The sequence below is a fragment of the Hypomesus nipponensis genome, chromosome 7, assembly GCF_054491055.1.
Source record: "Hypomesus nipponensis isolate SF chromosome 7, ASM5449105v1, whole genome shotgun sequence".
Taxonomy (NCBI): Eukaryota; Metazoa; Chordata; class Actinopteri; order Osmeriformes; family Osmeridae; genus Hypomesus; species Hypomesus nipponensis.
This window is the reverse complement of record NC_140367.1, coordinates 4,562,426-4,590,000: the sequence shown is the minus strand read 5'-3', so window position 1 is coordinate 4,590,000 and position 27,575 is coordinate 4,562,426. Positions and strand designations below refer to the sequence as shown.

The following is a 27,575-nucleotide window of genomic DNA, read 5'->3' as shown; positions in this document are numbered from 1 at the left end:
AGTAACTTGCAAACCATTTTTTAATGTTCAGCTTTATGACATTTCACAATGCAAATGAGTTGGCCCTCATGTCACGAGAATAGTGGTGATTGGAAGAAAAATTCAGCTTTGATTTCCAACTAAGGAAATATATTTAAAATTGAGAGAAAATACAAATTATTTTGTACATAAGTGTAAATGGGATGTGTCTCATCGAACAGAAATGTGTGTCCTCCTCCTCCCCCCTCCTCCCCCCTCCTTCCTCCTCCCCCCTCCTCCCCCCTCCTTCCTCCTCCCCCCTCCTCCCCCCTCCCGCCTCCTCCCCCTCCTCCCTCCTCCTCCCTCCTCCCCCTCCTCCCTCCTCCCCCCTCCTCCCTCCTCCCCCCTCCTCCCTCCTCCTCCCCCCTTCTCCCTCCTCCCCCTCCTCCTGCCTCCTCCCCCCTCTTCCCTCCTCCTCCCTCTTCCTCCCCCTCCTCCCTCCTCCTCCCTCCTCCTCCCTCTTCCTCCTCCTCCCTCCTCCTCCCCCCCCAGGTACATGTTGGGTCTGTCTGTGGTCCCAGCGGTGCTCCAGTTCATGGGTTTCCTGTTCCTCCCTGAGAGCCCTCGCTGGCTCATCCAGCGTGGGCTGACACAGAAGGCCCGCCGTGTGCTCAGCCAGATCAGAGGGAACCAGAACATCGACGAGGAGTACGACACCATCAAGAACAGCATCGAGGAGGAGGAGAAAGACTGTGGAGGAGGTGAGAGGAGGACAAGGAGGACAGTGAGGGGAGAGGGGGGAGGGGGGAGGGGTGAGATAGTGGAGGAGGGAGGGAGGGAGGGAGGGAGGGGAGGAGGGGAGGGAGGGAGGGAGGGAGGGAGGGAGGGAGGGAGGGAGGGAGGGAGGGAGGGAGGGAGGGAGGGAGGGAGGGAGGGAGGGAGGGAGGGAGGGAGAGGAGGAGGGGAGGCAAGAGGGAGGAGGGGCGTAATATTGAGTGTCCGTTATCTATCGCCCTTGTTTTTCGGCTAGCAGCCAGTCACAAACAACACACATACTCTCACTTTGTCATCTCTATCTCGTCCTCATCCTACCCTCCTATGTCAGCCAGTAGAGGAGGACATGCACCGGGGCTCTTCCCATACTCCAGCTGAGTGGAAGGTGGTGTGCTGTGGGAAGGTGGGGTAGAGTGGCAGAGCAATGCCAATGTCAGATAAGAAGGGAGAGAAGCTGGTCAAATTGGATCCAGCCTGCCACTAATCAACCTTGACAGACTGGGAGCACAGAAGCCTTGAGTTGGAGTGCCTTTCACATTCCCTCGTGTCTACTGGCTGGAAGTGAAGTGGTCCTTCACAAACGCCAACGCTGGAATATACACACGTGCATGCTTACACACACACACACACACACACACACACACACACACACACACACACACACACACACACACACACACACACACACACACACACACACACACACCTACACACACACACACAAACTCTGGTGTCTTCTCTCCATCTCTCTCTCCCGCACACACACACACACAAACACACACACTGAGGGTAGACAAGCCCCAAGGGCCTTGGTCTCCATCCAACATATCCATTTAATCTGTTTGTGCGTCAATAAATCTTGTTCCTCACTCAGGTCCAGAGAAAGGGAGGCAGAGACAAAGAGACAGACAGAGATACACAGAGTTATAGAGACAGAGAGGTAATGAGACAGACAGAGATACACGGAGTTATAGAGACAGAGAGGTCATGAGACAGACAGAGATACACGGAGTTATAGAGACAGAGAGGTCATGAGACAGACAGAGATACACAGAGTTATAGAGACAGAGAGGTCATGAGACAGACAGAGAGACAGACAAAGAGAGGGAGTGATAGAGACGGAGAGACAGACAGAGAGACAGGAAGTTATAGAGACAGAGAGGTAATGAGACATACAGAGAAACAGACAAAGAGAGAGAGAGAGATAAAGACAGAGAGACAGATAGGAAGTTGTAGAGACAGAGAGACTTACTTTATACTTGCAGACAGTGTTCATTTCGATGTTTGAATGTCACTAAACAGTGATAGGGATTCCTGGCAAAAGAGACCCGATCTCAATGTGACTCAAAGTAAAGATAGTATAAAATGTGTGGGCTAATAAATGTGTGTGACAAATGGTGGTATCTTTCTGCAGTGAAGGTCAAAGCTGTATTGTATGACTGTGTAGTAGTATAGGCATGTTTCCATATTGTGCTTGTATAGGTAAAGGTTACTGCTGCATGCAATTAATGACAAAAGTTGGCAAGTGCATTCCATCAAACGATTACTGCTCACCCTTCTTGTGTGCTGATATGCTTATACTCAAATTGATATCTCCAGTATCGTGAATCGTTTAAAAAAGAGTAGCTCCTCACAGGGGGCAGGAGTCTGAGATACTGTTGTGTGTCGAGTGTGTCATTATCCTGTTGAGCAGGGCTGTTATGTCTATTGTTCAACCTGGACTCAGCCACTGCAGAGATGATGTGTCACTCCTCAAACCTGTCATTAACCTTTCCTTTAAATGTTCCTTCCTGGTATGGAATACCGCTCGCTGTGATTCGCCCACTTCTGGAGAATGGCTCGGCCTATCCGTGTTAGCTGGTGTTCAGCTTCAGTGTTTTTAATCTTTGTGTCAGTGAGCTGTGTTGACATGTTCGCCTATAACTCATAGTTTTGGTATGGTGTTTGAGAGATGGTAGCTTCTGAAATGTGTGAGTGATGTGGCGAGCCCACTGCATGTGTGTGTGTGTGTGTGTGTGTGTGGTGCCTGTGCGAGTAGGGGCCACACCTGGGAAAACAAAGGCTTGTGTTGCCCCTTCCTCTGACACTCCAGTTGCCACGGTAACGGCACTTCTCTCACTCCTCCCGTGAGATGTGACGATGACACCGTGCGTCTCGCCCCGGCGTCTCACAGCCTCCTTCATTAGACGAGGCCGGTAATCAGGGGGATTCGCCGTGGTAACACACGACAGTAATATCTCTTCATCGGTGTCCTGCCATGGGCAATCTGTAGCATTATGGGATGGATCGGTCTCCCTGCTGTGCTGGATGTGTCCATGGAAGCATCATCGCCATGACTCCACTGGTGCTCTGCACGCTCCACTCTACTGCTAGTAGACTCATGTTGTAATGAAGAAAAGAGCTGGATAAGATTAGGGGTTAGCTTGGTCTGATGATGAACACGGTGATGAGGATGATGATGATGCGGAGGGTGAGGGGGTGATTGCAGACAAAGTCTATGAGCTCTGATTGCTTCTTGAAGAGGACTGAACTCAGCAAGAGACAACAAGCTGAGAGAAAGAGAGAGAGAGATAGAGAGAGATAGAGAGAGAGAGAGAGAGAGAGAGAGAGAGAGAGACAGAGAGAGAGAGAGAGAGAGAGAGAGAGAGTCAATTAGAGATGGATAGACCACAGAGAAGAAGAGAGATGGACTGATGTAAGAGTGGTTTCATAGTTGTTACAGTATATCTGTGGTAGATACCCACAGTCATGTCCCCTCTCGCTCTTAAATCAATGGACTGCCCCCAGGTAATAGAATGATGCATGATGCCATTCTTCACAAACCCATGTGTTAGATAAACAGCCTGGCACAGGCACCACGAGATACTCCGGCGCGAACTGTTCTTACAGGAACAAGAGAGAGTCCAGATTCTGCTGGCTCTCTCCTTTATGAAATATTCACAATGGGCAAATGATGTGATGAAACTCTGGTGCTGGCTTCCCACTGACTAAGCCATTCTCCAAATCATCAATTCACTGAGTCTCATTGGTGGGAAAAGTGATGGGAATGAATATATTTAGATTTGCATAATAAGTTTAAAGTGAGTACCCGAGAGATGTAGGCCACAAATTCTGCTGAAAGAGTAACAGTATTTGCCAGCCGTATTGAGTTGTGAATGCGTCTGTCTATTTTGATTGTTGGAGGCTTGTGTTAGAGTCAGCTGATTCCGTCTTAACTTCAGAGGCAGGAATTCACGCATCTCATTTGAATTTTCTGATTCAGTTCAGACAATTTAGTTTTCAAAGAGTCTGCCCTCACTCGGCGGCATGTGACTAGGAGAAAGGCAAACAACAACAAAAACAAGAAAAACTGTGTGAAAAACACAGATGGGGAAAGATTCCTTGCACCCCCACAAGGGACATAACAATACGGCCCATTGCTTTCTTACTGTATGGTTTCTTACTGTGACAGTGGTTGCACCCATCAAAAAACCTCCAAAATGTTTGATTACCACAGAACGACATGACAACAGTGTTCTTAACTGTTAGTCGTCATGCTGTTACCTCTACTGTAGTTTCCCACAAAGATCAAAAACATTTTGACATGAAAGCGGACTGTTTGGCTCCCATGGTGTTTTTAAACGTGTGATGAGCGCAAATTAAGTGAACAGATGTGTAGGGCGGCCGCAAAAAAAAAAAAATCTATATATATATATATATATATATAAAAATAAAAGAAATCTACTTTATTCTTCTCTTCTCTACCTTAATTCTACCCTACTCTTCTCTGCCAGAGAGCACATGACATTTGGAAAGTCTCAGTTCAAGTTATCATGGCTGCAGAGGAGAAAGGACATTAAATATGAACTGTGTCAGCAGAAGAAACAGATGAAGGGCCACAAGGAGAGAATGGGACTCTTGTGTAAGGTGTGGATAGCAGATATGATAAGGTAGCACAATACTCTCTCTGTTTTCTCTGTGTCTTCAATTTTTTCTCTGTCTCTCTCACTCTTTCTTTCCCCTATTTGTTTGCGTCCTGTGTTCCTTTCCAGGCAGTCTTCTTTGGGTGATGTTATTGAGGTTGCCAAAACGATTACATGGTTCCGTACACAAAGCCAACTCAATCAGGTTAAGGTTTGTGAGGTGATTTCAGTGTCTGTGTGGTCTGTATTGGACCATGTATGTCATTGCACCCATGCCTGGGCTAGTTTGGCTGAAGAACAGTCTGAAGAAAGAACCTTCGTAGCTGTGGAAACAAGGCTGCTGATAACATTCTGTTCCCTAGCTCAGCTCTCCAGGTGGAATGTGAATGATGTACCAGCGATTCAACCACTAATTACAAAATCAGTTTGGAAAATACCCAGTGACCTACACAGCAGATGAATGAGCAAACAAACCAGGTCTTCAATAGCTGCGAGACAGTCTATTAGCTGCTGAAATGATCTTTGTGATCCCTGATGCAGCCTGATTACCTGTTATCTTGTTAGATTTCGGTAGGACAATCAGGGAACCATCCTCAGGTGTAATGGAAATGAAGCAATTTCTGTTTATGCTCTCTCTCCCTGTCTCTCTTTCTTGCTCTCTCTCTCTCTCTCTCTCTCTCTCTCTCTCTCTCTCTCTCTCTCTCTCTCTCTCTCTATCTCTCTTTCATGTGTTTTTCTTGGGTCTGTGATTAAGTAAGTTCCGAATGTTCAACGTAACTGTTGGCAAACTAACAGTTTTGACTGCCCAATAATCTCTCTCTATCTCTCATTGGTCTCCATCCTTTTGGCCCTCTCTTCCTACCTGCCTGCCTGCCTGCCTGCCTGCCTGCCTGCCTGCCTGCCTGCCTGCCTGCCTGCCTGCCTGCCTGCCTGCCTGCCTGCCTGCCTGCCTGCCTGCCTGTGGGTGTTGAGGAGAGCTCTAGGCACCACAGCCCCCCAGGGAGCCTGTCTTCTCCATTAGCATGGGGCAGGTGTGGGTTAGGGAAGATTGGACTGTGTGTGATTTATTAGCAGTATTACCAGGCGATGCTCAGAGCAACAGAGAGTTCCCTCCCCGATACCTCCTCCATGACAGGAAGAACTGTTTAGCATCGGAGAGATCTGATTGGTTGAGACTTAGGGAGCACTGGGAATTTGATTGGTTTTCAGACATGAAATGAATGGTGCTGGCTTTGATATAAATAGGACCCAGATGGTGTTTATACGTGTTTGTACATATTTGTTTTGTCTATTAGGTATGGCGTGATGGATAGAGGTGGTGTAGAGGTGGTGGTATGTCGAATTTGAAGGGGTGGGTGTCCATTACTCATTGCTTCCTGTTGGAGGATTAAAAAATAAATCTGTGTGTTAGAGAAAGAGAGACACACAGTCACACACACACATTCACACACACTCACAATTACATACCCATTCAAACACACACCCGCTCACATACACTCATACATAGAAAGACAGAGAGTTTTGTATACCTCCCAAGTCTCAGCAGATTATGGTAAAGTGAGTGTGAAACAGCGTTATCTGGTTCACCTTCCTTCTCTCACAGCCTTCTCTCCTCCTCCTGCTTGGTTCTCTCCCTCCCCCCTCCACTCTCCACACCCCTGAAGTCTGCTGTCAGTTGTAGTACCATATGAGACAGTTGTACCGGCCCTCCCCCTCCACTAACACACACACAGTCACACACACACACAAATGAACACACAAACGCACACTTCAAGCGAACGAATCAATTTGAACATTGATTCCTCCCCCCCTCTTCTGTTTCAGTCAAAGTGCTCCTGTTTGAACACCAGAGCCTGAAGCACCATGCAGTGACTCACAGGCTCCTGGTGGCAAGGCTACGCTCAGATGTTGATCTTGATCTTGTGGTTTTGGTACAGAGGATCGCTTAGCTTGCCCCAAGCTTCTGAAAGCTGAACAAGAGAGTGAAAGACAGATGCACACTACACATAGGAAGTGTAGGACTGATTAAAACAGTGCAGAGTTAGAATTGAATAGACACAAAGATACAGAGAGACAGAGAGAGAGAGAGAGAGAGAGAGAGAAAGAGAGAGAGAGACAGAGAGACAGGCAGAGAGACAGTCAGAGAGACATAGAGAGACAGAGAGAGAGAATTTGAGACATACTGTAGTGAGAGATAGATTTGGAGACTTAGAGAAAGATAGTTCTTCAACACTTCTGTCTCCCTGTAGGTTTTCTCTGCATATTAATTATTGAAGGAGGAGGAGAGAGAGCTGAACCAAGGCTGTTCTATGGTGGTGATGTCTCTCCTGTGTCTGTCAGAGATCCGCCAGGAGACGTGCCCTCGATCACACAGCTCAACACCTTCATCATGCTATCACTTCACAGGATGTGATAATTAACATCATCACTGGTTATAAATGTAACAGGTAGAAAGACAACGTTTTTTTTTGTGCCGCACATCCAATGTTTGTTTTGAATGCCTTCCAAGCAATGCACAATCCGGTTGTGTGTGTGTGCTTGATTATTTACGTATTCTCTATGAGTTCAACATCCTTCTCTCTCTCTCTCTCTCTCTCTCTCTCTCTCTCTCTCTCTCTCTCTCTCTCTCTCTCTGTCTGTGTGCTCCTTCATCCTCTCGTCTCTGTGCTTGCCCTCAAGGTGTTTACATGAGATCAGTACACTTTGTGTGATTCTATCAGTTGCTACACTATGCTTCATCCTCATACTTCATATTTCTCCTCTCTTCAGTTCAAGCACAGTTCATATACTCCCAACAGTGCTAGAACACACCACATTGCATCCACCCGAAGATGTATGCATGCCATAAACTGCATATCTAGATCCTGCTGTTAATGATATCTGTAAACATGGTGTTAGGCTTCAGTAGTTCAGCTATCAGTAGTTCAGTAGTTCAGCTTCAGTAGTTCAGCTATCTTTGCAACAGGGATGATATACTCTATAAAGCTAAATGAAGGTTTACTTTTGTAAACAAAAGCTGTTGTTCCCCTCAACATGTTTTGCTGGAAAGTGTGAACAGTCTGTCAATCATACAAGCGCTCAATCCGACTTGACAGTGGAGAGGTTTAAAAATACACATGCAGATCTTCTGTCTCCACCCCGCTCCAGACGTGATCCTCCTCTCAGTTCCCCGCAAACGCGCTCTTACATAACCAGGAAGAGATTCTCCGCCGCTCGGGAGTCCACAGGGAGCAGTGAGCAACACAATAGCTCTCTCAATCAGTACACAGTGCCAGGGTGTGTCAGCCGAGATAAAAAAAATAAGTGCCAGAAGGATGAGGAAGATTCCTGTTGCTAACCAGTTGGCATGACAGGAACAGATCTGGGTTGTCTGGTTGGGTTGAGCGAGGCACTAACAGCTTCAGTTCTTCACAGATATGGGTTGGATTCCTTGACATATGAGTTACTTCAGTTCAGCTTCCTTCCTGGGTGACTTTCCATTCTCTACGATATGTCCTTCACTCCCTTCATCCCAAACAGCATATTTTTTGTAACGTATTGCAGCTACCCTTACTAAATGCGCATTGTCGCATGCAGTATGCATTTAATGGAGACGTCATAGCATTGTGCCTTCAACTTTTGACCTTCTTGCTCATTCATCCGTCACAAATTGTAGAGCAACATTTTCATACCGTTGGAAAAAATGGTTAGTGCTATATTTTATACCTCTCTCATTGTATAGTTGTTTTGTATTTGGTTCTCTGCTTTGTTTACCTGGACCTCACCCAACAGAGGAAAAGAAGGATTGTAGGGTTTCTGAGTGTCTGAGTGTGTGTGTGTGTGTGTGTGTGTGTGTGTGTGTGTGTGTGTGGACCTTAGGAGTAGCACCTAGCAACCAAAGGCCCTCAGTGCCCTCGACTAAACACACAGCTGCTCCCAGTCACACACACACACACACACACACACACACACACACGAGGAGAGAATATATAAATATCTCTGTCTTTTCATTGAGTTACATTGTTTCAGCATAGTAATTAATGTTCAATAATATTGAGTCTTAAAAACATCACTAATAGTTCAGATGCACAGATGTTCATAAACATTCCGGAGTAGTCCAATAACCCATTAGCTGGACTCATTGATGACATCATCACACTCCATTGTTGACTTGATTGGAGTTTGTCCGAAGCAGCATGTGTTCCCAATGCAATCGGACCATCTATTGACTCAGTTTAAAGCATTGCACAGCTGCACAAATGCTTCTGTGATCAATGGAGAAACGGGGGTTCATTCGGATGGAGAATATTAGCAGTTATTGGAAAGCAAAATCCTTCCAAACCTCCCTCTCTTTCATCTTATGTCTCTCCTTTCATCTCATCTCTGTCTTTCTCTCTCTCTTCTCTCCTCAGGCTATTTTCTGTCTGTTCTCTATCTTGTGACTCTGTTTGATTTGATTTCTCAGTGTAAGCATGGAAATATGATTTGTGTTTTTGCAGTAGTAACAGACACACACACATACCCAAACACACACGTTAGCGTGTAAAGTCGGCAGCGTTTGAAGTGCGGAATAAAACAACTGCTAACGAGGCTCCTGCCACCCTCGCAAAACACTCCACCTAATTGGACAAGCGGTTATTAGGGAGAAGTTTGGGTGTTTCCCAGGCAAGGGTTGCCAGGATGTGAGATAATTGGGGGATTCCATTGCTGGATATCAAAAATGGGGGGTGGGGGGGGGGGGTTCTTCCTGGTTTGCCTGCTCTCATTAAAGCACCTTCCACCACGGCAGCTTTCCATGGCTGCATGGCCAAATTAGAAGGTGAAGTAAGGATTTCAGCAGTGTTCTGCCACTGTTTCACAGTAGTCAGGCTATCAGCAGAGTAAGGGAAACATTCAAGGTTATATGGGTTGGTAGCTGCAGCCACAGAATACAACACTGCCTTGTCTTTGAGGTCCTCTTCAAATGCACAGATGGCAATAGGCACCAGAGCCAACAGAATCTATTACTGTAGCTCATGTCTTCCAAAGTGGGATTCATATGCGCAACCACTACACTCCTAATGCAAATACAATGTATTGTTTTCTGACCCAACTGTCTCATTTCCATTTTCCTTCCTTCCTTTCTCTTTCTTAATTTCTTTCTTTCTACTTTCTTTCTTTCTACAAGTGTGTGTTCGTGTGTGAAACTCTGTATCCTATGCCTTTGTATCCTCATAGAAAGCATTCCTCGTAAATGATGTGCTACACTGTATACTCATTTGCTTGTTCTCTTCCTCTCTCTATCTCTCTTCCTCTCTCCTCTCTCTCTCTCTCCTCCCAGCTTCTCAGTTCCTGATTAGGTTAGAGGGAAGCTTTGTTTCTAGCTGCGAGGAAATGAAAATATCTCTGGTGTGCATGGTCTCTCCATCTCTCCATCTCTCTCTCTCTCTCTCTCTCTCTCTCTCTCTCTCTCTCTCTCTCTCTCTCTCTCTCTCTCTCTACTCTGTCTCTCCATCTCTCTCTCTCTCTCTCTCTCTCTCTCTCTCTCTCTCTCTCTCTCTCTCTCTCTCTCTCTCTCTCTCTCTCTCTCTCTTCTGCTCTCTCTCTCTCTCTCTCGCTCTCTCTCTCTTTCTCTCTCTCTCGGTCTCTCATCAATATGTACATATATACACAGTAAATGCATCTGTGTGTGTGTGTTTGTCCCAGCCAGTGAAGTTAGCGCTTCATTAAAAGAGTCATTACCTCTCAGGCCAGTTCTCAGGTTGGTCCATGAATCTGGATTTGTGTTTTTGCTAATCAGATCGCAGCTCCCTGGCAATGCCCCCAGGGGCCAGCCAATCATACTCTACCATGTTAGCGTGCTTTAAATAGGTTCAACCCCATAAACGCATCACTTCCTTTCGCCAGCGCAGGGCTGGAACTCCCTCTCTCATGTCAACACTCCAGCCCTCACCGTGCATCCAGTGCTGTGACCAGGCCTGTCATCTCCACACGCTGAGCTCTTCAACCAGCTACAGCATCACTTCCTCTGGAAATGTAATGGTGGCTAAGGCTGAGCTGTGCTGGTGAAAAGACTTGTGACTGATGTGATTGGCTGGTCTCCTGATTGACATCATGGTGTGATTGGCTGTAGAGACAATGTGATTGAAAGGGCCCTGTCCTGGGGAGCGCTGCTGAATGCTGATTCGTCCTGAAGAGGGAAGTGATAGAAGAGTACTCTGTGCCAGTGGGATGCGTGCATCTCTGATTTTTGTGTGTGTGTGTGATTGTATGTCGGTGGGACATATCCTGTGCATGTGTTTGTGTGTTTGTGTATGTGACAGTGGGATATTGCCTGTGTATGTATATGTCTTTGAGTGTGTATTTGCATGTGTTTGTGTGTGTGTGTCAGCAGGGTGCTCCTTAGCGAGTGTGTTCAGTCTGTCTGGGAGCTAAAGGAGATGTTCTCCATCCCAGCCAGCATCCTCCCACTCACAGCTGCTCCCCACTAGCCAGTCCCCTCTGTGTGTGTGTGTGTGTGATATCCCTGTTGGCTGAGAGTTTGCGTGTGATTCCCTCTTTATCAGTAAGCTGCATGCCTGTCCAGACGCTCTCATCCTATTATGGGATGCAGCTGTTCCCTGGAACTACATCAGCTATTGTTGTTATTCTTTGAGTGTTGAGGTGTACTGAGGGCAGGCAATCATAACTAGGAAGCCTGTAGACCTCGCTACACATGCAGCTACGACCGCTGTAGCAACACTGATGGAAAGCAACAGTTGACAAGAAAATCTCTCAATACAGTAATCTAATTCTCCCTGTGTGTGTCCAGATGGCCCAGTGATCTGGCGGATGCTGACCTACCCTCCTGCACGGAGAGCTCTCCTGGTGGGTTGTGGACTGCAGATGTTCCAGCAGCTGTCTGGGATCAACACGGTCATGTGAGTAAACAACCCGGGGCTTTAGCTCAGCGCACTCACACAGTCTGCCACACCCGGGTTCAATACCCGCTCGCTTACTTGACAGATCTGTGGGACCGACACCGAGTACCACACTGCAAAGGTCAAGCATGCTTTGGCTTCGGGCCAAGGCGTTAATACAGTCTGGATGACGTTGGTTTGATGACTTTACCCACTCAGCCACATGTAGGTTGAGGACTGGAGGACTGTTATTGTTTGAGAAAATATCCTCATCCACGAGGTCCCTCAGCCGAGCGTGAAGAGATGCTTTGATGTCCAGGAGATGATGGCATGAAAGACCTCAGTGGAGGCCTCATGCTGTGATACCTTGGGGTCAGACCTTCCCCCCCACTGTGCTGAGTGGCAGGGCGCTTTGTGAGGATCTGAACCGTGGGTGCCATGGTCTGGAGAGCCTTGTGTGTGTCTGCCTGCCGTCCCTGCAGAGGTGAACTGAGTTCTGCCCACTGTAAACAATCTTGGGATGTGTGCTGTTGCTTAGCAACCATCAGAGGTGAGCGTAATGGGAAAGTGTGTGTGTGTGTGTGTAGTATGTGTGTTGGGTCTTTGCTGCCTGTCTATACTGTATGTTGTTGCGATACTGCATGTCTGTCTATGTTTGTCAGCCTGTCTTTCCAGAAGGCTGTCTGGTTGGTCTGTCTGTTTATCTGTTTGTCTTCCTATGTGCCTGACTTTCTCCTGCTGACAGACTTCTCCGAACTTCCCTTCTGCCTTGGCTCTCTCTCTCCCTCTTCACCGAGAGGGAGAGAGAGATAGAAGGAGAGAGAGAGAGAAAAAAGAGTGAAAGAATGAAAGTTCTGTCAGTCATCCTGCGTCTGATACTTGCCTGCTTAGCTGACACCTACGGTCCTATGAGAGAGGTGAACTTAAATGTATATGTGTTGTATGTGTGGTGTGTGTTTTGTGAGTGTTGTGAATATCAGTTCGGTCGGACAGCTGTTGTTCCTGTCGGAGACGTTTTTCGGATGGATGTGTTCATCAATACCTCTCATTGACTAAAGGTCTGCCTGGGCCGCCGGCCGATTGGCTGTCAGCTGAAGCTATTGATTAGTCTGACCATGAGGAGTTCACCGAAAATATCTTATATCTCTTCTTTTCTTTGCTCCCTGTCTGCTGGACATGACGACTGACCAATCAGACGACTTCCTTGCTTGTGCTTGTTGTGAATGTCCGACAGCTGCTCTTTTGTCTTTGTCGTACGAGTTCCCTCTCTTCCCTTCAACCTCTCATTCTGATCTCTGTCTTTCCCTCTGTATATTTGTACGGCTCTCATTCTCTCCCTCCCCCTGTCTCACTTCACTTTCATTGTGTCTGAGCTGAATGAAACTAGATAATATCTGTTGTCCGTTGTCGCTCTCTTTCGCTCTCTCACTTACCGCCTTTGTCCGTTCCCTTTCTCTCTTTCTCTCTCTCTCTCTCTCTCTCTCTCTCTCTCTCTCTCTCTCTCTCTCTCTCTCTCTCTCTCTTCATCCCTCTCTCTGTCTGGGCCTGTCAGTCTCCTGAGTGTGGAACAATGTGAAGCCACAACAGGCGGACTGAGCTGGCCTGTCTTCAGAGATGTCAAAACTTGAAATTAGATGAGGACTCATAATGATTTGATTAGCCACGCTATTCAGCTGGCAAAGGTCACGGAGCCTGGTGGGAACTGGACACCAAGATGGAAGGGGAGGGAGGGAGGGCAATAGATGCAGGAATGGATGAAGGGGGTGAAGGGTGAAGGGAGGGAGTTGCACACAGTACCAAGCTGAATAAAGCGAGAGATGTCAAAATGGATAGACACAAGTGGAGGGAGAGGAAAGAGAGAATGGGGGGGGTGAGAAGAACAGTCAAGAGGATCATAACTGAAGTGGACCCCATTCCTTGTTCAGATTAGATGTTGTGTTGTACGACATCTGTGTGTTTGTTTATGTTGGACAGTTGGCAGTAAGCACATGGGCAGATGTAGAAATGTCATGTCTAAAATGTCACTAAATGCCAGTTACATGATGACTCAGCCTGTATGTGTGTGTGTGTGTTTGTATGTGTGTATGTTTGTATATGTGTGTGTGTTTGTGTGTATGTGTGTTGTGTGTGTGTGTGGGTGTGTGTGTTTTGACCTGGTTACATAAAAAAATCATAACAGTTGCTACCTTGTATCCCTTGCTGGTGTTGAGAAACCATCGACATGCAACGGGGGGGGGGGGGAAACTTTTGCTACCCTGTTGTCTCTCGGATAGGCTGGGGAGAGACCTCTCTGTGTGTTATTACACTATGCTAATGTTCCCTCTAATCACACAAACACACGCTGCTACAACCTCACACACTATACTGTTATCCTATAAACACAAACATGTGCACACACACACATCCACGCAGACACTCAGACACACAGTTACATACACTGCCCTCCCACTTACAAGCAAGCCTCTAATCTTACTAATCCACAAGCAGCCATCACTGTGCCCTGGTAATTGTTCCTTAAAAACATTCTTGTCCTTGTAATAACCATATCCTTGTAGAGTAATCAGTGAGTCGGCCCTTTTCAGATAGTTGTTGCGGTGGGTTTTTGTGTGGTTGGTTGGTCTCAGCGGCCATCTTGTTCACTAGCCTGACAGCTTTTGTCTGCAATGAATATGTGGTTGGCAGGTGGTACTTTGTACTCCCCATTCTTATATGCCAGTTTCGATGGGTGACTTCCTCTATACCACTACTGGTCTGCTACCTTTGAGTTCTCCGGCCGTCTAATGTTCTGTTTTTGTAGTTGATCTTTCTTTGTCTCTCCTCTCCATTGTTCTCTGTCCATCCAGACCAGTTCAGGAGTGTGATGCAACTGCGACTGTCCGTGTCACTGTGACTCATGTCCTCTCACCTTCAGTGTCAAATGGACTGTGGAGAACAGGAGGTAGCAGAGCAGAGCGAGAGAAGGAGCAGCAGGTTGAAGAAGCAGGAGGGGGAGAAAAGTGATGTGTGGGTCATCATCCATTCTGTCGGGTCAATAAAAATGCAAAAAGAAAAAAGTATGAAACCAGTCTGTCACTAACAGCACCTCAGAGTATCTCCATTCCCTACCTCTCTCCTTACATCCACATGCTCTCCTTCCTTCCTCCTTTCTTTTATTTTTTCTTGTGGTATATAAAGATAAAGTAATTTTGTCGTGCTGGAAATGTGCACGCACGCACACATTTTTTTTCTCCACCCTCTGTGCTCATCCAGCCCCCTCACTCAGTCTCTCGCCCCCCTCTTCTCCCCACCTCCTTCTGCAATCACCTCTCCCTTCTCATCCCTATGTCTGTCTGTCTGACGGTCGGTCGGTCTGTCTGTCTGTCACTCGATGGATTACCACAACACATGAGTATGGGGTATCTCTCCCTCTCTCTCTCCCTCCCCTCCTACTTGACGTCTGTGTTGTCACCCTCTTCATGTCAGGGACCAGAGGTGTGAATTGAATCTAGAGCAGAGCAACAGGAGCGACGTACTGTTTCCACTTTCAGAACAGGGGGCAGGGCCATGGCATGTCACATCTTCATCACCCCCCCCCTCCCCCCCCCCACACACACACACACACACTCACACACACATACATTGAATTGCATACATTGACTCATACATTGAACTGTATACACATGCAATTACCATGCCCACACACACACAGATACAAATGACCAGCCTGGCTCCTCTAATTTTCTTGCTTCTATGCAATTTGCATATTGCAGCTGTGTGTGTGTGTGTGTGTGTGTGTGTGTGTGTAATTTTCTATGTTATCTTATTGGCCCTGCACTTGACTCTACCATGGCTATGTGTTCAGCTGGTCAATAGGGGGCCCGTCATGTCAGCCTGGTGTCTGAGCTGCTGGAAGGCTGACGACAGAGAAGGGTGTCTGTCACCGTGCAGACTAGGGTCCAGTCTCAGAGGTGACAGCTCACAGCTGTCTGACCACCTCAGACTGCTGACCCCGAAGCTGTTTGCCTTGCTGTACTTAAATAGCTCTCTCTCATAAAGACTGATTGCAAGTCATCAGTTTGCTGCACTGCCCTGCCGTAAAGAGCCTGCAGCCTCAGCCAGTAGACCAGGAGCTGTGATCATGTGATGCTGTGATCATGTGATTGCTTCTGTGAACATCCGATGAATCCAGGAAGGTGGACAGTTGGAGATCCGGTAGATTCTACCTTGTTCATCTAATCTGTGGATAGCCCGTCCTCTTTTCTACCAGTGCTGTCATTATGGGTGTGTTCGTTCACGATTGACGGTCGTCAGGGTTTTCTGTGGCGGAGTTGTTTTTCCAGTTCTATTTCAGAGTGAGGTGTAGCTGTAGCTACGGCCTCTGGTCTGGTTCGCTAAACAGCCTGAGTGCAGCAGAGGTGGATCACAGCAGGGCAGTGCTGGAGGAGAAGAGGTGATTATCCCTTCCACAGCCCGCCAAACCTCCTATTTCAGACTTTCTGGGACCATGTATGTGTGTGTTTGTGTGTTACTAAAGTGAGACTGAAATGTGCAGCCTTTTCCTGCCTTCCTCCTGACATGTTTTTATGTCTCTGCGTGTGGTCTGAAGGGAGTCCCAGTCTCACTCTGTCCAGCTAGCCTTCTGGGTGATGAGCATGGGTCTGGTCCGTACCACACCACCCATCTCTACTCTAACAGAGGTGTGCGGTTAGAAGCACAGGAAAATAAAAAGCCTTTAAAATGTCGAGGCTCTCTGTATTTCCTGCCCGTCTGGTTTTTGGAGTTGGAATTAGAGGCGAGGAAAGAAAACAACATGCTAATCATCCCTCCTCGTAGAGGAAGTAAGAGGGGGATCTTTTATTTATACTTTTGACTGTTTTTCCCTGTTTTTCTAATGACTGTTTTTTCCTTTGTTGCATCGTCTTGGTGAGAGTGGGGAACTGCTATTCTGTGTGCGCGCATGTGTGTGTTCACACACTTTGTATTTTAGGTAATTTAAAAAAACAAAACAGAAATCAGCAGTTTATCTTTTTATGGAACATATGTAAATTGATTCTATTTATGTATACTTCCACATGGTTCTTTGGTTCTGCAGCAGTTTCTGCAGCCTGAAGAGGCCTGATTGTAGGGCTACAAAATGACCTGCCAGGCCTGATTATGTGTAGAGTGGCTAATCTGACTTGGAGAGGTGGTGCTCAGGCAGCAGGAGTCTAATGATCACAGGCTGGGGCTTGGGGGGCAGGAGAGAGAGAGGCTTGAGGGGCAGGATAGAGATGGTGGGGGGCAGGAGAGAGGCTTGGGGAACCTGGGAGAGGTTAAGAGATGTGGAGGAGACCAGGGGGTGGGTGTGGGGTTGGGTTTGAAGGTTTGAAGCCTCTAAGTATGGAGGAGGTGAGAGAAGAATGGAGGGGTTCTATTTTTGTTGCTTGGCATTGGATTGGTAAAAACAATTTTTTTAAGGAGATTTGAGAGAGAACACTTGTTGCTGGAGAGGATTAGTAAGACATGAACCTCTCTGATTTCAGACGGTTGATCTTTTATCTCTCCTCCTCTCACTCTTTACTTGAGTGTTTCTTTATTCCCATAATCCTTCCGTCAAAATTCAGTCATTTTCTTTCATTGACAAAGCTGCCACCCTACCAGTGACAGCCCTCCCTCTCTGTGCCCTCAGGTACTACAGCGCCACCATCCTGCAGATGTCGGGAGTGCGAGACGACAAATTGGCCATCTGGTTGGCCGGGCTTACGGCTGCCACTAACTTCCTGTTCACCCTGCTGGGGGTGTGGCTAGTGGAGAGGGTGGGCCGCAGGAAACTCACCTTGGGGAGCATGCTGGGTAAGGGGTCAGAGTTCATGGTTAAAGGTCAAATTGGAACATGATCTACTCTCTAGGGAGTCAGGTGGCTGAGCGGTGAGGGAGTCGGGCTAGTAATCAGAAGGTTGCCGGATAGATTCCCCGCTGTGCCAAATGACGTTATGTCCTTGGGCAAGGCACTTCAACCTACTTGCCTTGGGGACAATGTCCCTGTAATTACTGTAAGTCACTCTGGATAAGAGCGTCTGCTAAATGACTAAATGCAAATGTACTCTCAAATGTCCCTCGATACAGCCCCTAAGGAACTGAAATGAGAATAAGAAGCAAGTAAGAAATACCAACTCTGACCATATTGTTGATCTAGAATGTGAATGACTGCACAGTGATGCGTTGTGGGCTGCATGAACATGCCCTGTGTAGACAGCATGCTGTGTCTGTCTTCCAGGTACGTGTGTGAGTTTGTCTCTGCTGGCTGTTGGCTTCCTGCTGTCTGCCCAGCACTCTCCTCCCATCAGCCTCCACCCCACAGACCCCTCCGTGGCCAACTCTACCTGCGCCACACACCTGTGAGTTATGATACCTCTGCTCTGGGCTCCACTGCTCTGCTCTGCTCTCCTCTGCTCTGGGCTCCACTGCTCTGCTCTGCTCTATTCTACCCTGCTCTACTCTATTTTCCTTACTCTGTTCTGTTTGGTTTTACTGTACTCTGCTCTGCTCTACTCTAACATACAGTGGTGTTCCAACATTGATGGTACAAGACATATAGTGCATCCACAAATCTCCATTTACTTTGAAGCACTATACACTGTGTTGGAGAATGACAGTCTGCTCTCTAATCAAGTCGGAGTAATGAAGGGTGCTGTCTGACAGCACATCTTGCTTCATACCTCACGTCATCATTTTATGTTCTCACACCCACAGTTGCATCTGGAACGTTCCTCTGGGCTTTCATCTGGACCTTAATCTGTCTGTTGTGATAATAACCTTTTTGCAAAAGTACCTGTCGCCATTAGCAACAGAAGGGTATCAGCTGGCATTCGTGTCATAAAATGAGAGTTAGATAGAGGACAGAGAGAGAGGGAGAGAGACAGAGAGAGGGAGAGAGAGAGATAGACTGATGTGTTGCAGTTGGTCTTGCTCCTCTCTGCTCTGAGACACACGACAGGATTGGACAATGATGTCATCATAGCAACAACCCTTGCATTGAACCCTTTTTCCCCAAACAGCATTAGTTTCCACCTCACATTCTCTCTCTCTCTCTCTCTCTCTCTCTCTCTCTCTCTCTCTCTCTCTCTCTCTCTCTCTCTCTCTCTCTCTCTCTCTCTCTCACTCTCACACACACACCAGACAGACATACATACACAAACAAGGCAATGACAGGCTCAGAAAGGGAAGTAGGTGTGTATTTAATTTCATGAGTCATTTCATTCGGTGCCATTCAGTTTATTTAGACACACATGTCTGAATCCATGTCCATTAAGGGACAGCCCACTGTAATGACCCGGCACGTGTCTCCTCTCTCTGTCATCCGCCTGCCTGCAGGATGTGTGACTCGTGCATGCTGGACCCGGGGTGTGGCTTCTGTTACCGTGAGAACAGCACGACAGTCTTTGCCTCCTCCTGTGTACCAGTCAATACAGCCTCCACTGAGCAGGCAGCATGGGGCAGGTGAGATACAGGATGTGATTTGTTTGTGTGTTTGTGTGTGTGTGTGTGTGTTTGTGTGTGTTTGTGTGTGTGTGTGTGCTGGAAAAGGAATATGTTTGGAAACGAAAGAACGCTATAGAATCTCTGAACGACAACTATCAAATTATAAAGTCGAGATGGCTCTAACCTCCGAATTATTCACTTCAATCTAATTTGCCTCAACAACTAACACACCCTTCCTGCCACGACTAAACCTCATACAGACTGCGGTCTGACACTGCAGGTTTTGGCATTTCTCTAATAAATGAGATAGATTTCTCCATTCTCACTATTTTCATGGCATGTCACCTATTAACTGTGTCTGAAGTGAATGAAGTGGAAACAGGTTCTACAGTCAGTCCAGAGGTCTGTCTTTGCCTGGTCCATTTTCACCTAGCAGAGTGAGCAGGCAGCAGCCAGACTTCACTCCCCAGGCAGGGAGAGAGGCATCAGGCCTCAGAGCACTCCCCTGAGACACCCAGCAAAGTAGCTGCAGATTGGAACCGTTCTTATGAACTCCCCTCTCCGACTCTGACACTGTACCCAGACTTCAATGTGTGAAAAGGTTTATTACCACTCTAGATAATCACACCTGCAGAATGACTTGATATGTAAAGGGGAATTGGTTTCACACCACCTCTCGTACTTTCGTTAAGAATTCTGTGAATGTTTTATTTGTGTGCAGGCGGAGGAGACAACCTGGTGTAAAAGTACAATACGTGTAGTTACATTAAGTGCTTTGTTGACGTGGTTCTGGTTCTGTGTCCAGGTGCTCCAACTCTACCCTGGAGAAAGAGAAGACATACTGGGCTTACAACTACTGCCCCACGTCCTACTCCTGGGTGGTGCTGCTGGGTCTGGTGTCTTATCTGGCCTTCTTCGCTCCAGGTGACACTTATTTGTCGTGCTTTATTTTCCTATTTATATGTATATTCAATATTTTCTAAAATCCTCAGTAGATTTTAAAGCAAACGTACAGGGGTCTTTTGTCCTCCCGGAGCAGTGTTGATGAGTGCTTTCCATCTACTGCACCAAATGTCCATTAGAGGATTATGCAATTCAATTAATCTCTCTCTCTCTCGCTCACTCTCTCTCTCTCTCTCTCTCTCTTTCTGCTTTGTATCAAACATTATTCTTCTGACCCACCTTCAATCTCCTTTACATCCTCTTGGTCCACTCTCCCTTCTCCTATCCCAGGTATGGGTCCCATGCCTTGGACAATCAACTCGGAGATCTATCCTCTCTGGGCCCGGAGCACAGGCAATGCCTGTTCTGCTGGCGTAAACTGGAGCTTTAACGTGCTGGTATCCTTCACCTTCCTGCACATGGCACAGTACCTCACCTACTACGGTAAGCTAACCACGGGGTCTATGACTCACACACGGTTCAGTGTTCATCTACTACGGCAAACTCATTACTGATCAATAGCCCTCCTGGCAAGGGACAGCACAGGAGACTCCATTGATTTATCAGCAGAACAACAGGTCTAAACCTTCTAATTCAGGAGCTGACCTTTTAGACAGCTCCATCCATCCATGACACGTTGTTGGTTTGATGCTGTTGTTTCCAGGAGCCTTCTTCCTGTACTCTGCCATGGCTTTGCTGGGTTTCATCTTCATCTACGGCTGCCTGCCTGAGACCAAGGGCCGGCGGCTGGAGGAGATCGAGTCTCTGTTCGACAGCCGGCTGTGCTCCTGCGGGGTGACGGAGTCAGACGAGGGCCGTCAGGTGGAGTACATCAGGGTGAAGGGGAGCAACTACCACCTCTCGGATAACGACGCCTCCGACGTGGAGTGAGAGCATCCTGGAGCTGGAGAGGTCTGGGTCAGGCTAGCTCTGGGGCTACGCGTGGGCCCCTAGCAACCCCCTGTTGTCAATGTGTGGTCCGTGATCTGTAGCTGTGTGTCATCCTTGGGGAGTGGGAGGGGGTGGGGAGGCTGGGCAGGGTCAGGGATGGGCAACTCTGGCTCTGGAGGGCTTGGTATGTGTGCAGGCTAGTTTTTAGACCCGCGTACTACCACACCTGAATCGAACCAAACCATTCGATTAACCACGCTCCTATATGGAGTCTGTTCCATGGTTTTGTCAGGTGTGCAGGGCTGGAAAACAAATCCATAACGCCAAGCGACTTAGTGGGATGGCTGCAGCACTGGTCCATCCCTGATATACTGTACTGCACAACCTCCCAGAATCCTGTTCTCTGGTTCATTTCTACAGTAGAGATCACCTATCTACTTCTGTAACTAGACTAGACTCAGCCAAGTTAAACACCTTAGTTCTCTATCATCCTATACCAGACAGTGAAAAATGCGTTGATCATGGATACGTAGGGTCAAATGCTTTTAGTGTCTCCATTTCGATATTATACATATATGCTGCTGGATTTCCTCACCCATAACCAGCTTGTTGCTTGGCAACAGAGTTAGCGGCGATAGCTTGTTGGTGTTGTAGTTTGAGCATATGTGGATCACATTTAAAGAACCTCTTCAATCGCACTGTAGCAGGAACATTACAATACAGATAAAACCATTGCCTTTTCCCTACCACCAATTGATTGTACAGTATACATTGAATGAACATGAAGCCTCCCAACCTAACCCAAATGTTGCTAACTGAATGTTGTAGTTAACCCAAATGTCCACTTGCTTTTAGAAAGGCGGAATTAGAGATCTTGTATTATATTCAGTGTTAAAATACCAGTATGCCTTTCTATATGAAACATTCAACTCAGTAATGTCCTCTTGGCTTGTAGCACTACTAATGGGTTTTCAGTCACTAGGTCTTTAGGCTTCTCTGTTGTTCTGTTGTTCTGATGGGCACCTGTCATTGTTAGGTGTGTCTTACTGGAACTTTGTGTTGTTCTACAAATTCTATTCATGATGTATTGATACCATTCAAATCCCTGATGAATTCTGAATTTATTTTACCTTTTTGTTTTCCGAAGTTGTGTAACTGCTCATTCAAAGAATACTACATGCACTACTACATGCAGAAAATACACATACGTATATAATATTATGTCATATGCATTTTTTGGTTTTCTACATTCTGATTTCCCTGGAAACAGTTTTGGAGTGTGTTTTTTTTCTCCGCACACTTTAGTTGTGTCTTCCTTCATAGAGCCTTATGTGCAAACTGCCATGCATATCACTTGTGTGAAAGAGTCAGGTTACTGTGTTCCAAAAGTCCAAGGAGTGCTTTACTTAGCTATGTTGTTTTATGTATATATTATCGTAAAGCTGTGTGAGGTTAAACCTTGATATTCTTGTGCACATAGATAGCAGTCTCTGAAATGGGGTCAACAGAGTAACAGTACTAAGAAGTATGTGCATTATCTGTGACAAAACAAGTTAAAAATATGATCCCGTCTCTATAGCCTGTGATATTCAGGTTCTTAGTCAAGGGCCTCTATTTCAAAGTGTTTGTTCTATTTAATTGTTAATTACAGAGTAGTTAGTTGGTTCTTTGTAAAGAGTGTATTTAATTATTGTTCCTAATAGCCATCAAATTAGAGTTTTGGAGGAATGTGCGTACATATGAGACTGTTTCTCCTTTTTATCAGAGAAAGGCACAATAGGCTAACAGTACACTACTCAAGCTTTTCTGATTTCAATGTTTTCTGTCTTGGCAGAACAGATGTTTCTAAAGAGAGTGCTTTATTGCAAACTCGACCAGTGTGGCAGGGCAGTCTAACCAACACTAACACAAACACACACACACTATAGCACACACCACAGAAACTGTATATAAAAGATGTCAATCTATATTTTATGTGATTATTACATTGATTAAGGAAAGTCAACTCTTGACAATCCATTTTGTCATGTAGCCTTTTGCTTTCATTCCAAATTGGGACATCATGTGTGTATTTATGGTGAATGGGTGATTTTTTTTCTATGTGAAACAATTAAATGCAGTATTTCTAAAGTTTGAGGAAGTAGTAAAATATGGAGAAAAAAATATATTTATTAGTGCTGTATAGTACATTTAATTATTGTTGCTGTAAATGTTTTGCTAGAATTTATATTATATACAACTAAATAGTCATGAAATTGGAACACTTGAATATGTATCTTGCGAAATAAATAAACGACTAATCTTGCAGCGTCTCGCTTTGTGTTGATGAAAGTCCCTCAAGCTTTGAGAGCGGCAGCTGAGCAAACTGCACCCTCAATCAAAGTATGTACACCAGCATGGCTGATCTGTCAACATGAACCAAATAAGCCCTTGAACATGAACTCCCTTTCTCTCTCCCTCTTTCTTCATTCTCGCCAGCACATTTCCTGACTTCCCTGTTTTCATGCACAGCCCTCGCTCTTCTTTCTCTCCTTCAACATAAGCAGAATATCTGATATTTCGTGGAGAGTCTGGTCCTCTTCTGACAGCCTGTTAACTCCGTCCTCAGACGTGACCTCCTGTTGCTCCTCAGCCAGGTTTGTGATGAGAGCCTCCCCCTCTCTTCCTACAGGGTTGAGTACATCTCTTTTAACCCTGTCTACTCCTTGATCCATCTGCTTATCTGATTCTGCAACAGAAATAGAAACGGAAAAAACCATGACCATATGTGTCTGTAGAACAGCTTATTTCCAATCTTGTCTATGACATTTTGACACAGTAGCAACTCAAATCATCATCTAAATATTCCCTTTTGTAGCAATTCTTTTTTTAAATGTACGTGCCCCATAAATTGTTAGCATTGATGTAAAACTGATCTAGAATACGTAAACAGTGACTGGTGTGCTAAATGTACCTGTCATCATGTTTGTGCTCAGCACATCTCCCAGGATGGGAGTGGCTGGACTCTGCATGCTCACTCTGCTCTCTGTGAGGTGGAGGGGCTTATGGTCCGAGTTGATTGACAGGTGCCCAGTCCTGTCCTCTCCTGTTGTTGCTCTCCTCCAGGGCGTGTGCTCTTCTTCTTCTCGCCTCACTCTGATCCAGTCTGGCCGTGCTCCGTGTCTCAGACCTCCATCTCTGGGACTTGCCTGCCCCCTGTGGACTTGGGTCGGTACTACACCACCAGCAGCCACACACAACTGCTTTGAATCATTGCCAAGAGTGCAACATTGACAATGATTGTTTGTATTGCGCTCAGATACAAAGCTATACTGAGTGGAAGCTTCTGTTGTTTGGCAGCTTTCAGTCAAAACGGTCTGAGTCCCCATGTCTCGCGTTTGGGCAGCGATAATCTTGTGTCTGGCCGTTATCAAGCTTTGTGCTTGATAACGCCCACTCCTGTCTGTCAGGCTACAGTTTGAACTTGCACAGTTACAAAGACTCTCGGAGGGACCGGGGCTCGTCCCCGCTCCCAGGTCGTAGCTGCTCCTGGAGCCTGGGCTGCGCTCACATTGGGCTGGGGATGGACTCCACTGAGAGGCCTTGCTAGCGCCCAGGGTCCCGTCAGGGCGAGGCTGAGCTGGGAGGGAAGGAGGTCGTTCCTGCACACACTGGTGGCAATCATTTTCCTTAGGCAGCCATGTGGAATTGGAAAGGATGTTAGCAATATCAAACATGGACCTGCGTGCATTATTGTCATGTGTACAGTTCTCATTTAGCTATCATGCAGAAACGCGAGCCATGCAATCCACTATGTAATGAATTGCTGTAACCTTACTACTGTCTCCTATGGTATTCTAGGCCAATGAAAACAGTTGTTGAGAACTTACATCATCAGACTCTGTGCTAAAGTAACCCCCTCTAGGGGAGTAACTAGGAGAAGATCCACCGCAATCCACTGAAGCATGGTTCTGTTCCAGACATGCTTGGGGAAAACATCCAGGAAATTAGTCTTAAACTTAATCTCCACCCAAGCATTATACTAAAATCCAAATATGTAGGATGTCATAGTGTCAGTAAACTCACAGGAGGTGACGTCAGCACAGTCGGAAAGCTGTTGGTGAAAAAAAGAAAACGGACATTAATGCTGAGACATGTTTTACAATTGCTTAGAATCTAAATTCCTAAAATTGTGTTCCAATTAAGCCACTAGGGGGAACTAGTGTCCTTTTTAATGAGAGTTGCTGCAATTACCTTGGTGAGGGAGTCTGGTATAGGATGTATACTGTGTGGTTGCTTCACATCCCTAATCCCAAAGGAATAAAACCAAACCACTGTAATAACTTGCTCTATGCTGTAACGTTATGATGGTTTTAAATAACTCATTGGACTTACGGTGGTTTTGAAGAAGAGTTTTGTGAGTCTGCTTTCAGAGATATTTTTGAATTCCCCTTCCCAAAATAAGCTGAAATGTCAACAAAGAAATGTGATGCCAACTTTCCCTGGTCTAATTACATAACTGGACTGCTAAGAGCACTATGTTTTGACTACCGTCACTCCTAAACTCGTTGCTGAACCCCGTGAAAAGTTCCTCTTCTCTGAGCAGCTCCTCAGTGTCAGGCTGCTTGAGAGAGAAACCCAAAGTGTGAAGGTCCTCGTTTCTGGTCTCTGTGCTGCTGAAAACAGGAAGTAAAGACCGTCAAAAATGAACATACCCAACATCGTAACACATGAAAAGTAGGTAAATGCTTTGGATGACGCTACTAAATGTATACTTTTACAGCAGTCAAATCCCCACATCGATCCCAAATATCTCACTCTGACGCTGTGCTTCCAAACAGGACTGTGGACAGATGATACCGTGGAGGTCCCTCTGGTCCAGCGCCCCCTGGAGTGCTCTCTCTAATCCCACTAGGCAGGGAGTAAGGTCTGAACTGGAGGCAGAGCAGAGCGTTACATCAAGATCAACACTGCATCGGCATTCACCGTGAGAGGAGCTCAGTACCTGGGCTTTTTCAGAGGTGGCGCCCCAGGGACGAGGGGAGCGCTGCGGCTGGGTCTGGCCTCTCAGCTGGAAGGGGAACAGCTGGGTCTGGCCTTTCAGCTGGAGGGGGAACAGGCCTGAAGAAGAGGCGGAGGATGAGGAGGAGAAGGGGCTCAGTGTGTCAGCTATGTGGGCCAACTGGTAATCTGATGCACTGTTGTCTGACAGGTTGGATTCAAGCACTGGAGATAGCTGTGGAGAAACATATCCTTTAATCCTGCAGTAAGACAAGTAGCACTTGTTAATGTTAGGATCACTTTGTTAATAGATTTTTATTGAGAGTGTCAATACTGGTTCAAGAATTGGACTTGTGTCACACTTGTGTGTGTGTGTGTGAGGGAGGGAAAAACACTTGAACAAACCTGTTGGCACTTGAAACCCTCAGGGAAGCAATGCTTTCTTTTTCTAATTCCATGGTAACTACAGTAACAATACAATAGAATACAAGCACTCACATTGGAATATGACTACAGTTACTTAGAAGGTACAGATTTACAGCAAGGTTGTTGCGTGTTTTGGGGAGAACTGATGTGATGATGATATACCTGTACTGTGGCTGACTCTCTACAAGACTGATACGAGAAGGAGAACAGGGGCTCATGGGTAGCTCCAAAGGTTCACCTTTTATCAACCCAACACATCCTCTGTTATCGTTGAGGTGAGTTATTTTAGGTAGTTCTGGAATACAGCAGTTATTGCTGGGTTCAGTGTCAGTAAGGTTTAGCTGTGTCTGTATGTTTTGTTATGAAAACATGTTATGATGTTTTGATCTCACCACTGTTTTCTTTCTTGGCAGCTATCTGGTTGACTATGAATAATGTCACCAGGTCTACACTGCCAGAGGCAGTGACCTTGGGGGAGGTCGGAAGTGGTACTTTTGTTTTCCTCTGCATCTTCTTCTTTTCAAAGTACTCCTGATAACAAAAAACGCCCCAAAACATGTCTAATTTGTATATTCAAGCTTTAAATGATAATTGACTGGCTAAACGGTAGCTAGCAAGATAACGTACCCTTTGCTTCTTCAGGTCGTTTCTCATCATAAAGCGGTTCCTATGTTGATTATAGAAAATTGAAACCTTATAAAAAGTGTTTGTAAAAGTTGTGGCTCAATATAATTTCTACAGACAGTAAGCAAAGGCCAGTCTGCTGCTATTATAACGTAGGCCGGATGTAATGTTAAAGCTAGATTTACCGACAGTATTAATACCTAAGTAATATTACAGTAGCTAGCTAGAATTTAAGCTAACTTCCTTGGCAGAAATTTTGTCAACACTGGACAGTACAGGTTACCTTGAACCTCCAACCCAGTTCATTTTGTAGGCTAGAAATGGCTGAAGTTGACAGTTGGCAAAATAACGTTTGAAGACAACAATTACAATACTAAACAAAACTAAAATATCAGCACGGCAATATAACTACATAAACCTTAACTTCAAAGTATTAGGAACTTTGTCATAACCCCAAATTAATTTGCCTCTTGCGCGATGCGGTTGAGGACTGGATAGCGCGTGAGAACTGGTTTCACGAGGCAAAATCATAACGATAATTTACAGCAACTGTACATTTAAAAACAGTCATAAGTTAAATTCTGATAACAATGCTATTATTAACTAATCTAACAATTTAGTTTCAACACACTTTGGCTCATTTAAAAAAATATTAATGTAGGCTACAGTAAGCAAGGTAAGCAGACTGACATACAGTGTATTTGAATACGTCCATGGCGTAACCAATCGTCTTCTTCCGGGGGAGTTGCCAATGAAAAACGCTGAAAAACCCACTCACGGA

The 27,575-nt window shown here is 46.0% G+C and overlaps 2 protein-coding genes across 8 annotated transcripts in view; one reads left to right on the top strand and one right to left on the bottom strand.

Moving 5' to 3' along the window:
* slc2a13a (solute carrier family 2 member 13a) overlaps positions 1–20,866 on the top strand; it is a 25,774-nt gene extending 4,908 nt beyond the window's left edge. For both annotated transcript variants that reach the window (XM_084701155.1, XM_084701156.1), the window contains 8 exons: positions 511–719; positions 11,404–11,512; positions 17,139–17,302; positions 17,727–17,847; positions 18,824–18,949; positions 19,737–19,855; positions 20,165–20,317; positions 20,538–20,866. In XM_084701155.1, the coding sequence (XP_084557281.1) occupies positions 511–719; positions 11,404–11,512; positions 17,139–17,302; positions 17,727–17,847; positions 18,824–18,949; positions 19,737–19,855; positions 20,165–20,317; positions 20,538–20,764 (1,228 nt within the window). In that variant the 3' untranslated portion in view covers positions 20,765–20,866. The remainder of the gene's footprint in view (positions 1–510; positions 720–11,403; positions 11,513–17,138; positions 17,303–17,726; positions 17,848–18,823; positions 18,950–19,736; positions 19,856–20,164; positions 20,318–20,537) is intronic.
* Positions 20,867–22,915: 2,049 nt separating this feature from the next.
* On the bottom strand, positions 22,916–27,562 carry redic1 (regulator of DNA class I crossover intermediates 1). 6 transcript variants are annotated; one of them, XM_084701152.1, is made up of 14 exons: positions 27,489–27,562; positions 26,798–26,837; positions 26,563–26,701; positions 26,333–26,465; positions 26,150–26,207; positions 25,749–25,979; positions 25,562–25,677; positions 25,295–25,419; positions 25,139–25,208; positions 24,998–25,049; positions 24,830–24,857; positions 24,634–24,728; positions 23,718–24,432; positions 22,916–23,492 (listed from the first exon to the last, which is right to left on the bottom strand). In XM_084701152.1, the coding sequence occupies exons 2-14, from the start codon at positions 26,825–26,827 to the stop codon at positions 23,266–23,268; spliced, it is 2,019 nt and encodes a 672-aa protein (XP_084557278.1). In that variant the 5' UTR covers positions 26,828–26,837; positions 27,489–27,562; the 3' UTR covers positions 22,916–23,265. The 6 variants fall into 6 exon arrangements, with proteins under 6 accessions (XP_084557278.1, XP_084557275.1, XP_084557276.1 ...); XM_084701149.1 differs by lacking the exon at positions 27,489–27,562 and adding an exon at positions 27,078–27,482; XM_084701150.1 differs by lacking the exon at positions 27,489–27,562 and adding an exon at positions 27,078–27,482 and having other exon boundaries at positions 25,295–25,416.
* Between the last annotated feature and the right edge of the window lie 13 nt (positions 27,563–27,575).